The following is a 14,494-nucleotide window of genomic DNA, read 5'->3' on the forward strand; positions in this document are numbered from 1 at the left end:
CGGGGCGTTAGCGGTTTATTTTCTCCGAAAAAAGCCCTCTCGTGTAAGAGACACCGGGAAACTCGTCTTTCTGCTGTTGTGTTCTGTCAATATTTTTCATTTGTCCGTCCGAAACAAACTGACTCGTGGCATCGCTATCCGATTATCGACGTTGTCAAGAAGTTCACACTTCCCTTTTCTCCTACCTCGAAAAATCGGAACTTCCAGAAGACTCTTGAATATCCACCGTGTCACCCCACATGCACGTGCGCACGCATACGTAGTCTGTGAAACATGGACGCACATGTAACTTTTACATTTTTGGAGACTGGTAGATGCATGTACACGTCTATGCTTCATTTATACACATGCGTTGAGAAGTATACAGATATATCCATTTTATAAGCATGCTTGTCGTGCAGATTTCTCAGCACGTACAGGCAACCACATGCTTGCAGTCGGAGATTTTTGTCCAGAGATCCCAGGAACGATTTACAGTGTGGATTCCCCCACCAAGCGCGTCTAGGGAAAACCAGAGCCCGAATTGATGAGAAGGATGTGGGTAGGCGTCGGTTCCGCGAGTTGCGGAGCCGTTGGGAGGCATGACGGAGTTTTCCTTTTCGTCACGAAGAACGGAAACTCTAAAGCACCACGAACAAACTGCCAGATTTGCAAACTCCGCCGTTTCAACTCACCTTCCCACGGAGGCAAATGGACAAAGTCTGACGTGGTCACAGCCAAGGGCATCCAAGTGTTCTGTGGTACTTGTTGTTCCAAGGAAATCAAATCCGGCGCTCAAGAACGTGTGAGTTTCATGCAGTTTGCGCAGACTGTCTAGGGTGACTGCTGGAATCTATTTCCTAAGCAGCCGTGTGGTGGAGCCGTTTTTCGGCGTGTCCCCGCTAGCTGAAACGTGCCTGCACTCCGCCTCTGCAAAAATGAGACGATGCGCCACACAAACTTGGGAAAGTGGAGGCTTTATTCTTCCGCAAGGAGTGCGTGAGTCTTGTCAGTGGCCACACAGCCCCATCCGCCGGGTTCAGCGCTTTCTGGTTGAATTAAAACCGCCTCCACCTACCCTGTTTTCTGCCCTTTTCGGGCAGAAAAAAGAGGGCTGCCTTCGCTTTGCCTTTTGCGAGACACAACACGAGGCAAGGAGTGATCACTTCCGGCATTCGCTGTCTGTGCACGCCCCACCTGAAGAGAATTCGGTAGATCCTCATCAGTCCATATTCGGGCTGAATGGACAGAGGAGCTCGAGATCGTCAAGGCTTACGCTACCTCGACAGCAGAAAGTTGATCTGGGGTTGACGAGACACACAGAAAAGACTTACGCTACCTCGACAGCAGAAAGTTGATCTGGGGTTGACGAGACACACAGAAAAGACAGAGACGTGCTGCGTCTTTGTCTCCAGCGTTCGGCCTACGCGGCAGAAAGCCGGTCCAGTCGACCGGGTACGGGAGGAAAGCGGAGATGGCCGTTTCGCGACGGCCACCGTGTAAAGCCGCGTGACGGACGGAAAAGACCAAAACCACAGATGCAATCGCTGGAAACAGGAACCGCATGCTTCGGCTGCTTCGATGGCTCTGCTTCTGAAGATCGCGCTTGTAGAAACACAGCACACTTCAGGCTGGGAATGCGCGCTCAGCGCGGGCCCCGCTTCTGCGGCGAGCGGCGCTGTTGACGTGATTTGCACGTTTAGGTCCTTTCTCACATCCGAATCGCGAAAAACCCGAAAGAGATTGCCCATCCCGTCTGAAAAGGCGTTTCCCTTTGATACGTTTCCCTTAGATAGCGTTTTCTAGGTACGCGTGAGCAAAAGGCCGACAAGCAGAAACCCCTCGGGACTTCGGTCGTTTTTGTGTCTCTGTTCCTGAGACTCCTGCCAGGCGCAGGGTAAGTGCCCGTGAGGCCACAGGCTATATATATATATATATATCAGGAAGCAACACGACCTTGACTCCCTTTTCACCTTTTTTTCGTGAAAAGATTGCCCACGTGCCCACACACTCTCAAGGGAGAAAAGGGAAAAAAGGCGTCCCGCTCCTCCCGTCCCGAAGGCTCCAGAATCTTTTCCCGGCCGTGGTCCTCTTGGCGGAGCGTCGTCGCCTGCACATCTGTTCCTTTCCCTGGTTCTTGAATTTTATCCAAGCACCCCGGGCGTCGTATCCTCACCAAACAGCCAAGATGAATGCACAGGACAAAGCAAAGCAGACTGTGGTAAGACTTTGCACATCTCTGCTCGACGGGAAAGCAGGGAGCGTCGAGTCGGGCACACTCCGCGAGACCGTAGGGCAGACAGCGCCGTGTCTCATCCTGAGACAGCACGTGACACGCAACGGAGGCGACGCCAAAGAGCCCACGAGTGGAACAGAGCGGGAAAACAGAGGAGACAACGGAGAGACGGCAAGGATGAAAACAAAGGCAGGAAAAAGGCGCGGAGGGGGTACACAACCGGCACGAAAGTGCGGCCTGACAGTACAGAGTGTAGGCGACACCTGCGTTGTTTTTCGGGGCAACGCGGGGGACCGAGATGCAGGATTATCGTGACTAAAGAGGAGACGAAAAAGGCAAAAGAAAGGAGGACAAGAAAAAGAAGCCTTCTGTTCGTCAGGGAGGAGAGGACAGAGCAGCACACGTCACTTTCGGAGAGCGCCAGGAACTCCTAGGCGTCCACGCTCAAGTGTCCTTATACAGTGCAAGTATGCCTACTTTGTATATAGGAAACGCTGGATTCTAGAAAAGAACGCGGCGTTTCAACTTTATTTTCTGGTGGATACCTTCGACTCCCGCTCGTCCCTCGTCTGGATGCGCCTTTCTGTCCTTCACCTTCCCAGGTGTCTCCTGTCTCCTTCCAACAGCCTTCTTCCGCCGCCCCCCCCTGTTTTTTCTCCCGCTGTCCCCCATCGCCCCACACTTTTCGTCTGTGTCGCGTCTGTCCACTCTCTTCTGCCTGGCCTTCTCCAGGGCTACTACGCAGTCGACACTTTTGTGCGGAGCGGCATGCGCGTCGGTCTCGGCACCGGAACTACTGCCAAGTTCGTTGTCGAGAGAATCGGCCAGCGCATGCAGGAGGGAACTCTCAAGGATCTCCTCTGTGTCCCGACCAGCGAGGCAACCCGCAAACAGGTAAAGCCTTCTTTCCCTCCCGCCAAGTGTCTCCGCGCTTGTCTCCCTCTACGCAGTCCCTTGCCTCTCCTGCATCTACCCTTCCATGCGTACGTGGGCGAGCATGCACCCGAGCTGCTCCGTGGACACTCTCCAGGTCCGAAAACAGAGGTGGATAACGCGAGAACTACGACTGGAACACTGCGGATAACGCGTCCCTGCGCTTGCAGATATCCACGCTTACACGCATCTACACGCACATATATATATATATATATATATATATATATTTATATATATGTATATATGTATATATAGAGATGTAGGTGTCCGTGTATGGATGTGTGCATATGATTTGTGAGGAGCGGGGAGCGGCACGTGTTTCGTTTGTTTTTTCTGTGTCTGCATCAAGAACTGGACACAAAACGGCCCCGCTGGACGCACGTTCGCTTTCTCAGTAGCACGCAGGGTCTTCCCGTTGAAGTTTCCCCTTGTTCCAGAGCGTCGCGCTCTACGTGTCGCCTTCGAACGCCAGTGCGTTTGTGCCAGTGAGACAGGGGAAAACCAGCTGCGTTGCGTTGCGCACTCTCTTCTCTGCTAGGCGGAGAGCTTGGCAATTCCTCTCACCACGCTGGACGGCATCGACGATTGCCTCGATGTGGCGATTGACGGAGCAGACGAAATTCTTCCTCCCGCTCTCGGGCTCGTGAAAGGCCGCGGCGGCGCCTTGCTGCGGGAGAAAATGGTTGCGGCGGCTGCAAAGACGTTTGTCGTGGTGGGGGGAGCGACGTAGCGAAAAAGAGAAGGGAAGCAGGCGAGGGAAGACGCGAGAAGCCGGCTGCACAGTCCAAAGCGGAGAATGCAAGAGAGAAGAAGCAGCAACCCGCGGGAGAGGAGCACGTGGAAGATGAGTAGCAAGGAGGAGGCAGAAGGCACCCGCAGAACTGGAACACCTTCATTATCTTGTCGCCCCCGCATATTGGCGTTTTCGCGTAATCTGCCTCTGGAAGAAGCTGGCCGTTTTGTATGTGCTTCGGTTTCCTGTTATTTCCGGCTCTGCTGCGTCGTTCCCTGCTTGTTCTCGTTTCTGGGGGCGTGCCGACCACCCCTGTATCGTTTTTTTTTTCTCTTAACGTTCTGTGGCTTTCGTGCGGCGACGACCTGTTCGCGGTCTCCTGCCGCCGCCTCATTCCCGTTTGCGCCGCTGTCTCCAAATGTCTCTCCAAATGCCTCTCCAAATGTGTCTCGGTTTGCTTCAGGCTGCCGATGAATCGAAACTCGTCTCCAACGGCATAGGGTCCACAGGGGCTCTGCCCGTTGAGGTCGTCGTCTTTTCCAACTCCCACACAAAGCGCCTGATTTCCGCGTTGCCGTCTGTGAGAAGCCACGGTGGGCGGGCGGAGTTCCGGAGAAAAACTCCCGCTGCGTCTGGCGAGACACGGGACGCGAAGGGCGACTTGGAAGACGTGAAGGAAGAAGACCGATTCGTTACAGATAATGGGAACTACATCGTCGACCTCTACTTCAAAGATACCGTGACGGACCTTCATGAAATGGACAAAGAAATCAAAAGCGTAAGGCAGATGGCGAAACGCGCACTCAGAAAAAACGAATGGAGGGCTCCCGCCTCTTCGGTGTATTCACGTCTCCGTTTCTCCCCTGTCTTTCCCCCTTTACATAGACACGCTCATGCTGTCTATCTATCTATCTATCTATCTATCTATCTATCTATCTTTCTATCTATCTATCTATCTATCTATCTATCTATCTATCTATCTATCTAGGTATATGGGCAACGTAGAGAGACAGGAAGTCGTCAGACACCTAGATTCATATATATAGCTGTACATATACGTAGGTTCATCTGCATGTACCGTTTTCGCCATCTTTTTGTTGATGGGTATCGGTCTTCCTCACGAAAGCTCCGTGTGTCATGTTTCTACTCGCTTATCTGTTCAACCGTCCTGGTCTCTGTGGCAGTCCGCTCTTCATCACTGGAATCAACACCTTTACGGTATCAGTCGTTTGCGCACTTGAAAAGAATCCGGTTTTTCTGCGAGTCGTTTTCTCTCTCTCGTTCGCTCTTGCAGCCGCTGTTTGTGTCGACAGTTCTTTGGGAATGCATGCTGTAAGAACAACGCTCTTCGTGTTTCTTTTACCCCTTTCCTTTGTGCGTTTTGCACCATTTTCTCGCCCTCCTATGTTTCCTTCGGTTTGCGTTTCCACACTTTTCTGTTCAGATTCCTGGAGTCGTCGAGACAGGCCTTTTCCTCGACTTGGCCTCAGTGTGCCTGATTGGCAAGGCTGACGGCTCCGTTGCGACTTTGACTGCAGAAAGCAAATAAGACAAGTTGGAACACGCAGCCTTCCTCGGAAAGAGGGACACGAAGAGACACCCAACGAGATGACAAGAAGAAAGACGCAAAGTTCCGCACACGCGCAGATACACCGAGACTGCTTAGAGCCTCGTGGCTTTCTTCCAGGCTTTTCGTAAACCGGTGAAGGCATGCGGGCGTGTTCTGTCTTGTCTCCTGCTCTCTCCTGTCTTCTTTCCCTCTCCGCGGAATTTTGAATGTGCGCCCGTCGTTTTGGGCACTCTAAAAGAAGAGGGAGTTCTACGTGCGAAGGCTTTCTGAGAAGGCGACGGAGACGAGGCAGAGTGGAAGAGAAGAGAAACAAGCAACTGAAAAAGACACGTGGACCACGTCCGCCTCGTCGTCTTGTGTCGTGTTTGTTCCCCGCCGTCTTATCTTGCATTTCCGTCCTTCTCTGTTGCGAGTTGCGGTTGTTGTGCTCCGCTTTTCTGCACACACTGCCGTTTTTTGGCGGGTCCGTTCTTCGGATGGCCGCGCTCCGTAGGATGCAGCTCACCGTTTGTTGCCTCTTTCTGTCCTCTTTTTCCTTCTGCCGGCACCCCCACATTTTTCTCGGGGTTTATTTCCCAATGGGGACTTGAAAAGCCGTTTCCGTTATTTATCACGGGTAGACGACGCGCTACTCGCCGATTAAAGTCCTTTCCTGATATATACACTCAGTCCGGGACACTACCGACAAATGATCTGAAAGGCCACAAGGGCGTAGCTCAGATTGCTTGGCTAGTCCCGCTATGGATACACATATACAGATATATATATTATGTATATGTACGTGCTTTTCTGTGATTGCACACATACAATAACGACACTTTAGTACAAATATGGAACTCTTAGTTGAAATATCCCTTAGGCGGTTGCGCCATCGGCTCGCGAGACCCTCGAGTAAAAGGAACCACCCGGGGTCTGTCAGGAGATCGGCGACTCAAGAGTTTCAGAGATCTACGAAAGCATTCGAAACGTCTTGGTGAGAGAGATCCAAATGGCTACTGTGAGCGTAGCTGATGTGTGGCGACGACACGGGGCGTCGTACCCTTCTGTGCCCAGCCAATCGCGTGTGTAACGCTCACACGAGAGGAGACCGTGTCGTTCAATAAACGCCAACTTTATACACTGCGTATTTGAGCCTTGGTGAGGATTGCCAAATTCAGCGGGCCAAGGAAAGGGAACGTTTCGACTTTCATGCTTTTCTTCGAGAGGAGGCGAGGCGAGGAAAACCTATGTAAGCCTTTCTGGAGAAGAGCAAGGAACGTGCAAGAAGCCTCGTTGTGGACAGAAGAGACAGGTTCGTCTCGTTTTCGCTCTGTGGTTTTCGAGTTTCACGACAGATCCGCACCCAGACCACGCTCAGAGAAACCCACACCAGGAGGCAGAAAAGCTGCCCGATCCATTTCCCCTTTCCTGCCGAGGAAATCCGGAAGAACGGGCAGGGCCTTCGCCAGGCTGCGCCCCATGAAGAGAAAAGCCTTTTTGACTCCCATTTTCTCTCTTTCGTGCGACCGCTCTCCGTTCCTTCGTATGTACAGACTACTCTGCGGCCTCCGCGTGGATGGCCATGGCGTGGATTCCTTCGTCCAGCTCTTTCTGCAAGAGCGCATACACTTTCCGGTGTCTCTGCACCAGAGGGAGACCTTTGAATTCGGCGCTCTTCACGAAGATTCTGGCGAGGGCACAGGAAGAAACAGACAGGTTCTAGCGGGGACGTTGTGCCTCCCTTCCCGGTGTAGACGTAGGGAAACAAAACAGCACAGAAGCACACAAGCAACGCGACAGGTGGAGATATGTGGAAGGAAGGACCACCACACAGAAAGACACGCAGACAGCAGACGGGACGCGGGGAAGCAGCGGGGAGAGAGAACGAGAAGAGGCAGAGAAGTGAGACGGCGAGTTGGCGAGCAGCAGCGGGCGAGAGGACGACCGGAACCGATCAGCGCGCCAGGGGGAGACGGCAAGAAACGGCGAAAGTGTAGGCCAAGCGACGTACCTGAAGTGTGTCTCTGCAGATCTGAGTCCTTGTGTTCCTTCGTGTCCAGCGTGGAGGGGAGTCTACGAAACAGGAGGAACAACGGCCACAAACCGTGGATAAAACACGGAGACAGCAGCAAACGAGCCGAAGCAGTTTTCTTGTTCTGACAAGTCCTCGCGTCTTACCTCATCAACCACCTGCAACTGTGTAGGCTGGAGACCCTCAGTGAGCTGACAAGGGGACAAGAAAAGAAAAACGGACACAATGCATCGGAGGGTTTCGTCTCAATGATTTTCGGCGGTGCTGTCCAAAACAGTGGCGTTGAGTCTGCGTCTAAGTTCGGTCGGGAAACGGACGCAGATCTAGACGCTCAACTTTCGAGGGCGGAGATCTCAGGGAACGATACGGGCTGACAAACGTCACTCAGACGCCCCGCACAGAACGACGTGCATAAGCGCATTTTCGCACACGACACAACATGTGCAGAGCTGCTCAAAACGGAAAGACTCTCTGAGGTGTCTAGGTTCGCTCGGTCGATCTCGACTGCGGAGAGGAACGAACCAGAGGGGAAGCGGGGACCCCTTGGGAGGTGACACGACTGCTTCCGCCCTCAACAAAAAAAAGCGTCCACGAAATACGAGACATACACCTCGTTCCTGTCCTGTGCAAGACCCGGTTCCACGTGCCTTCTGTTATTTTGCCTGGCGTGCTGACCTTCTTCTCAATCGCCAGCGCGACAGGGCCCTTGGAGACGGCTTGGCCCGGAGAAGAAGAGAGCGAGGCGAGACGAGAGAGAGAACGAAGAAACATTTCTGAGGGCTGCGGGTTATTTCCAGAGAAGGTGGGGAAAAGCGACGGAGTTCCACTCGCTAGTGGTGGGGGGTGTCCGCTGACAAAAGCCCCTGACTCCGTTGCCGAGCGGTTCCTCGACCCGAGAGCAGGCGAGAAGGGCGGAGCTGGAGAGACAGAATACCCCGGAGAGGGGAATGCAAATGAGAGCGACGCCAGCGGGGAAAGGGAAGAAATGGGTACCCCCTTCAACCGGAACGGACTCGCGTACGAGACATCTGGACTCGTGCGCAGGCCCCGGACAGAGACACCCGTCGTAGGAAGGAGGAGAGAATTCAGAGACAAAACAAACAACAGGACGCCGGACGCATGTGGCAAAAAATAAAAGGACGCGGAGAAACGTCTAGCACGAGAGAAAAGGGAAGGACTGCTGCGTGCAGGCCTGCAGACTCGGTTTCCTGCAGAAAGTTCACTCAACGAAGATCGAAGGAGACACGAAGGCGTGCGAGTTGGGGAGCAACAGACCCCCATGAGCGCGCCTCTCGAGGAAAACGAATTGATCCTACGGAGGAGATCCTGGCCAGACGGCGAAAGAATCGCACTGACGGCTTTGCTAGCCTTCGCGATAGAAAAACGTGCAAGAAAGGGGCTTTTGTCTGATGCGACGGAGAGAACAGAAGGGAAACACACACGCGGTCGACTCGCAGCGGACAAACGCGAGCATCGACGCCTCTCTAATCAAACTTCGGGATGTGTGTGCCTTCGAGCCAAATCGGCGACACACGAGACAAAAAGATGGAGACAAGCTGCCTGCGGTTTCTCGCGGAAGAAAATCGCAGGGATGAAATGCTGAACCAGATTATAAGCAGATGCTCTCGGTAGGATACGTGCTGCCTTCAGGGTCGTTGGGGATTTTTGTGAGCTAACTCGCAGATGTGGGTGTCTTGCCTCCCTGAACTATGCCGCGCTGTCGCGCAGTTGTTGTCTTTGAGTTCCTCCTCTTTCTTCGACAGCCCCATCACATTTCGTTTTTAAGGCATCTTCTTTCCTGCGGTCTTTTTGTGCGCTCTTGCGCCAAAACACCACGCTGGACGTCCCGCGTGAAAACCCAGTTCCCCACTTCGCCGCTTTCTCTGGGGGCCCGCAGTGAAAGGGCATTACTCGGCGTTTGGCCATCTGTCGGGCTGTCCACGTCCTTTTCCGTTCTTGTCTTGAAAAAATCGACGCTGTGCAATGCGAGGGGCTCTGCCTACGGTAAGCCAGCGCTTCGGCCACATTTAACGAAAGAAACCCGCTCGCTCAGTTTGGTCAATGACACGAGAACATCACTGCATCTAACGCGAACTGGAGCTTTTTCCTCAGGGACGACGTTGGACCGCAGTTCTGCTGCAGAATTCCATGCAGGACAAGGTTCTGTTTGGATGGCTGTTCCCCAACGTCCAGAAACAACTTCCTTAACATCTCGCTGTGTAGCGTTTTCATTCATGAGAGTCCACGCAGGAGAGAGTCCGATGATCGTGCATATCTTCTGTCATAGGGACCATCCTGGAAATCGCTGAAGAACCAACGGGAGCTCTTCCTTCTCGATTCTTCTCGCGTCCCTCAGCCCACAAGGTACGCACGGTTCGTAGCCAGTGACTGCGTGCTGTTTTTTGCGGCGAAGGATGCGTCACTGCTTTAGGCCTGTCGCTCAGACTCCCATCAGATTGTGGTTACTCTCCGCTTCGACGATGGCAGTGCAGTTTCGAGGTGTGAAGGCTTCGCGGTCATCTCTACAGTGGGAAAAGAAGGGGAGAAACCGCCTCTCGCAGGACTGTGAGACGCCAGCTTATTCCACAACTGCGGGAACGGGTTTCCCTTATCCTCCGAACGTCGCAACATCCAAATCAGCTAACGTCAGGTGGTGTTGTAAGTTCGATGACTGAATGTCGAGCCCAGTCGTGCCCGCATCTCTGCAAGCTCTCTTGGGGAAATGCGAGCGCGCTGCTAGATCAGGCAGGCGTCACTGAACCACATTGCGACCACTGCGGTTCGCAGCTTTCAGTGATGCCGAGCTTCGGAACACTCGATCTTTTCACCACTCCCACCAACGGTGGGACGTAGTATGTCTGCATGGGCAAAAACCGGAGAGTCGATGACGCCAAGGCACACGGGACAGAGTTCAGTTGCCTGCGTCCGTAAAACATCGCCCTGAGCAGGTTCCTTAGCTCCGTCCGGTCATCTGCACGCGTCAGTGCCGTTCCCTTGCAGAAATTTAAAGGCGCCAGCGCACCGAAGAACACCAGCCCGCACGCTCTTGTGTGAGTGAGTGACAAACGAGCTGCCAGGGCCGTCGTCAGGGAAGTACCAAGAAGCTGTCGACACCGGGGACACACGCCGTGGGGCCCCGACTCTCTCTCTCTCTCACGAGCACTCGAGCTTCCGACCGAGAAAAAAAGAAAAACACACAGACCTGGAGTCTCTCGAAAGTTTCGCAACGGAAGGACGCTCCTGAAGCAACGCTGGAGACGTACGTCGAGAGGCGCTGGAAGGCGGTGGGTTTCCACAGCGCTACGGTAACACTATCACCTGGAACGACACGCTACGCCACACACAGATCCTGTTCATTTACTTACCCCAGCTGTCAGAGTCTCGGTTCTACCGTACTCGCGTGCGAAATCTGTCCCCTCTTTTTCGTTCCCTTTCACGCGGCAAGCAAGGCGTTTTCCACTGAGACCAGCCCTCGTAGCGGAAGGAACAAAAACGTCCGTCAAATCCCGCGCGTACCTGAGGGTGTGAAACAACTCCCCACTGTAAACTGGAATTGCCCGGCTCGATGAAGATCCCGCAGAGTGCGTAGGGTTGCTCTGAAGCCCGATTTTTGTGTGCGTTTCGCTTGGAGATGCTTGTTGTGGCGGCGAGTTCCCCTGCGCCGTTGCTGCGCGATTCGCTACAACACTGTTTTGTTTCCCTCGGACAGGACGTCCAGCAGCGTAAGGAAACAGCTCTTTTTTCTACGAACGTGACGGCGGCGGTAGTTCGCGCTTCCTGCGTTTCCGTTACTCAATTTCGCGAACCTTGCACGCTTTTTGTCTCGCCGCAACACAGCCGCGACTCTGCCTCTCTCGTTCCTTTCGATGTGTGGCCGCTCGGAAAGCCTGCCCGATCCCCCTCCCAAAAATATTGGTCTTGGTGCTCCACTTGTGAAAACAGTGACCGGAGGCACACGGGGGTTTCGCGCGAGAAACGCGGACGGAACGCGTGTGACACTGTGGGAGAGACGCGCGGTGGACGAGATGTGTCGACGCTGCGCTTTTGCCGCTGAATTAAAAAACGGAGAGCGTATATAAACCGCCCCTCTCCCACCCCGCGGAAAAGTAGCTCGACCCCTCTGTGCGATTGTGCCTGTACGTTTAGACTTGTGAGCGTATTCCGCGAGCGCATACGACTTCTTCGCGCTTTATATGTGGAGCGGCGCGAGGTGGAGGAGGGGGGACTCTGTGATGGCTGAGTTGCTCTGGCGCGAGTCGTCTTATTTTTTTCTTCCTTTTTGACTTTCTTTTCTCTTTCCCGCGCAAAGTGGCCGATACAAACGAAAATGGGGAAAGCAGGAAAAGGAACAGGCTCCTTCGGGAAGAGGCACGGGAAAACCCACTTCCTGTGCATTCGGTGTGGCCGCCGCGCGTATCACACCCAGAAGAAGACGTGCGGCGCTTGCGGTGAGTTTTAGCAAAGCGACTCTTCCGTCGCCTTTCCTGAGTGACAAACACATCTCGCGATTCAGTTTTGGTCCCCGGTCTCCCCCGTTTTCGCCGCAGCGCATTCTGCAGAGCAACGCCCGTGCCCTCAGTTCTGCCCTACTGTGTGGGGAGGGTGGCATCTCACCTGGGAAACCGACGGGGCTGAGCAGCGAAAGAGATCCTTTCATGTACTGAATGAAACGAGAACGTTTTGACAACGGAGGGGAAACCGACACACACCGGAGACCTGCGGTCTTTTGGGTTTGGACAGCCGGCGCCGGAACGCAAATCGTCCCTCCGCTTCTCCCGCTCCCTGTTTGGACAAAGTCGCGGATCTGCATGCTCTTTTCAAAATATAGGACTCGCCGTATCTTTCCCTTTCTTTCCCTTCTCATCGAGTGATCTCCTCGCGACTCCTTTTTCCTCAACGTACACGCGAGGCTGTCGCGTGCTCGGCACCCCCCGCCAGCCCGCCCCCGCTCTCTTCCCAGGTTTTCTCGCGAGTGTGTCTAGGCTTCCTGCTCTCCTCTGCATCCGTTTGTGTTGGGTTCCACCTACTGGTTGTCTTGGCTCTCATTTGCCGTCTCGCTCTTTCGCTCGCGTCTTCCTTTCCCGGGGGGTTTTTGGTTCGTCACACACTGGCGTTTACACGGCCAGTACCTGTGAGCGGGCGGGCGTGGCGGGGGTTGTCGAGGAAAGAGGAGGAACGAAGGGTGACTTTTTTTTGAGAAAGGAAACGCCTTGCTGCTCTGTCGAACCAACTGATTCGACACTCAATCCGGGCACTTTCTGTTTCTTCTTTCGTCTGCACACACTCCCTGTATTCGTATCTACGCGGCCGGATCGTATGCTCTTTACAGTCGTGGTTGTGGTCCAGCAACTGTCTGTAGATCCCTACACACATACATATCTTTCTCTGAGTTTCATCGGTTGCATGGACACTGTGATATCGGACGGATCTGTGCATGTGGAGTTGTGCGGAGCGGGAGAAAAAGCGAGCGCCCAACCGCACCTTCTTCGTGTAACGTGTCCGTCGTCTTTCCCTCTTCGCCGTACCCGCGGCGATCTCCCGGGAGCTGCGCGTTTTCTCTTTTTGCGTCTTGAAGCCCTCGGAGTGCGAGGACTGAAAGGGTGTGCACGCGTTCCTGTGTTTTCTGCTTCTCTTGCCTCTCTTCTCAGGATACCCGAACGCGAAGAAGAGAACCTACAACTGGAGCGAGAAGGCGAAGCGCCGCCACACGACCGGCACTGGCAGGTAGGCAGGAGAGAACAGCGCAAGACGAGCGAGGCTCTGACGCACGCGCCTCCTCACGTCTTTCTTATGCAGTTTGTGCTTCCTCCTCGCTCGTCTTTCCTCTTGATTTCTGGACTCTGTACCTTCGGCTTTCGGCTTCTGAGCTCGGACGCTATGATCCTCGGTCGCTGGGTTCTCTGACGTTCGACTTCGAACTCTCTCTTTCACTTCCTCGTCCTCAGTTCTTGCCGCTCGTCTCTTTCTCCTGCGCCTTTGGCGTAGTCCCTCTGTGCCTTCCTCTTTCGTGTGTTTCAAGGTGGAGACTGGTGCTTCCTGTGCAGGATCTTCGTTTTCTCGAACCGTGGATTCCGCCGTCTGAGGGGGGGAGGGGGGGCTATGCTCTGCTCGTCTCCCACTGGACTGCTCTCTCGCCGTCTGGCTCGGTTTCCCCTCTGCCCGTGCGTTTCGTCTGAGTCGTCAGACTGTGTGATCAAGAATAGATGACGGCATCCTGTCGAAACAGCGCTGTGGGATCGCGTTCGCGTTTCCTTGTAGCGCTCGCGAGTCTCGAGGCCGTGCGTTCGTCCCGTTCCTGTCCGCTCTCCTGGCGAAGAGAATCACTCTGAGTGTCTCTGTTTTCGGTGCGCTTCTTGTCATTCCGGACTGTCCTTCCTTTTATTTTGCCGCCATCTCTTTGTTCGCTGTGCATCCGCTGGGAGTCCACGCTTTGTTCTTTCCGAAAGTTATGGACTTGGCCGCCTTCGGTTTTCTCCGGCTTTCTTCGGGTTTTGCGGCTCTGGAGCCTTGTTGAGGACGGCTAAGAGGACAGTTTTTCTCACTGCATCTGCCTTTCGTGTTCTGCAGATGCCGCTACTTGAAGGACTTGCCTCGTCGCGCGAAGAACAACTTCCGTGAGGGGACAAAGGCGACTCCGGTGAAGAAGAGAAAGACACAGAAATAAAGGGAACAAGCAAGTAACTGAGAGATGACTCGACTCCTTTCTCTGTGAGGCCAGGTGCGAGATCTTCGCCGTCGCCAGAGGCACGAGGGAAGCGAAGCGCGGGGGACGGAGAGAGAGAGACCGGCGAGCGCCTCTCGTAAAAGGGGGGAGTTGCCGATCTTTTTTTCTGGGCCATCCGCGTTCTCTCTGAATGTCAGTGGCTTCCAACTCCACGCGTTCCTCTCAGCGAAGGGACAGTCGCAGTCGTCACTCTATAAAGTATCGTGTCTCTCCTTTTCCCGTCTTCTTTTGTTGCTCGTAACCTCTCTCTCTCTGGTTGTCTCCTCGCTCTCTGGGCGAGCGAGGGAAACCGAGAACGTCCCAAA

At 54.1% G+C, this 14,494-nt stretch overlaps 3 protein-coding genes across 3 annotated transcripts; 2 read left to right on the forward strand and 1 right to left on the reverse strand.

Annotated features, from left to right (window-relative positions):
- Positions 1 to 2,167: 2,167 nt before the first annotated feature.
- On the forward strand, positions 2,168 to 5,433 carry NCLIV_015970 (Ribose 5-phosphate isomerase A,related; the record flags this gene model as incomplete). The annotated part of the gene is made up of 5 exons (XM_003881789.1): positions 2,168 to 2,200; positions 2,948 to 3,109; positions 3,690 to 3,863; positions 4,348 to 4,662; positions 5,329 to 5,433. The coding sequence occupies 5 exons, from the start codon at positions 2,168 to 2,170 to the stop codon at positions 5,431 to 5,433; spliced, it is 789 nt and encodes a 262-aa protein (XP_003881838.1).
- Positions 5,434 to 6,987: 1,554 nt separating this feature from the next.
- NCLIV_015980 (hypothetical protein) lies at positions 6,988 to 8,746 on the reverse strand (the record flags this gene model as incomplete). The annotated part of the gene is made up of 4 exons (XM_003881790.1): positions 6,988 to 7,120; positions 7,445 to 7,506; positions 7,612 to 7,656; positions 8,141 to 8,746. 4 exons carry the CDS (start codon positions 8,744 to 8,746, stop codon positions 6,988 to 6,990), a joined length of 846 nt encoding a protein of 281 aa, XP_003881839.1.
- Positions 8,747 to 11,792: 3,046 nt separating this feature from the next.
- Positions 11,793 to 14,129, forward strand: NCLIV_015990 (hypothetical protein; the record flags this gene model as incomplete). The annotated part of the gene is made up of 3 exons (XM_003881791.1): positions 11,793 to 11,913; positions 13,114 to 13,189; positions 14,033 to 14,129. 3 exons carry the CDS (start codon positions 11,793 to 11,795, stop codon positions 14,127 to 14,129), a joined length of 294 nt encoding a protein of 97 aa, XP_003881840.1.
- Positions 14,130 to 14,494: the final 365 nt, after the last annotated feature.

Source organism: Neospora caninum, chromosome VI (assembly GCF_000208865.1).
Source record: "Neospora caninum Liverpool complete genome, chromosome VI".
Taxonomy (NCBI): domain Eukaryota; phylum Apicomplexa; class Conoidasida; order Eucoccidiorida; family Sarcocystidae; genus Neospora; species Neospora caninum.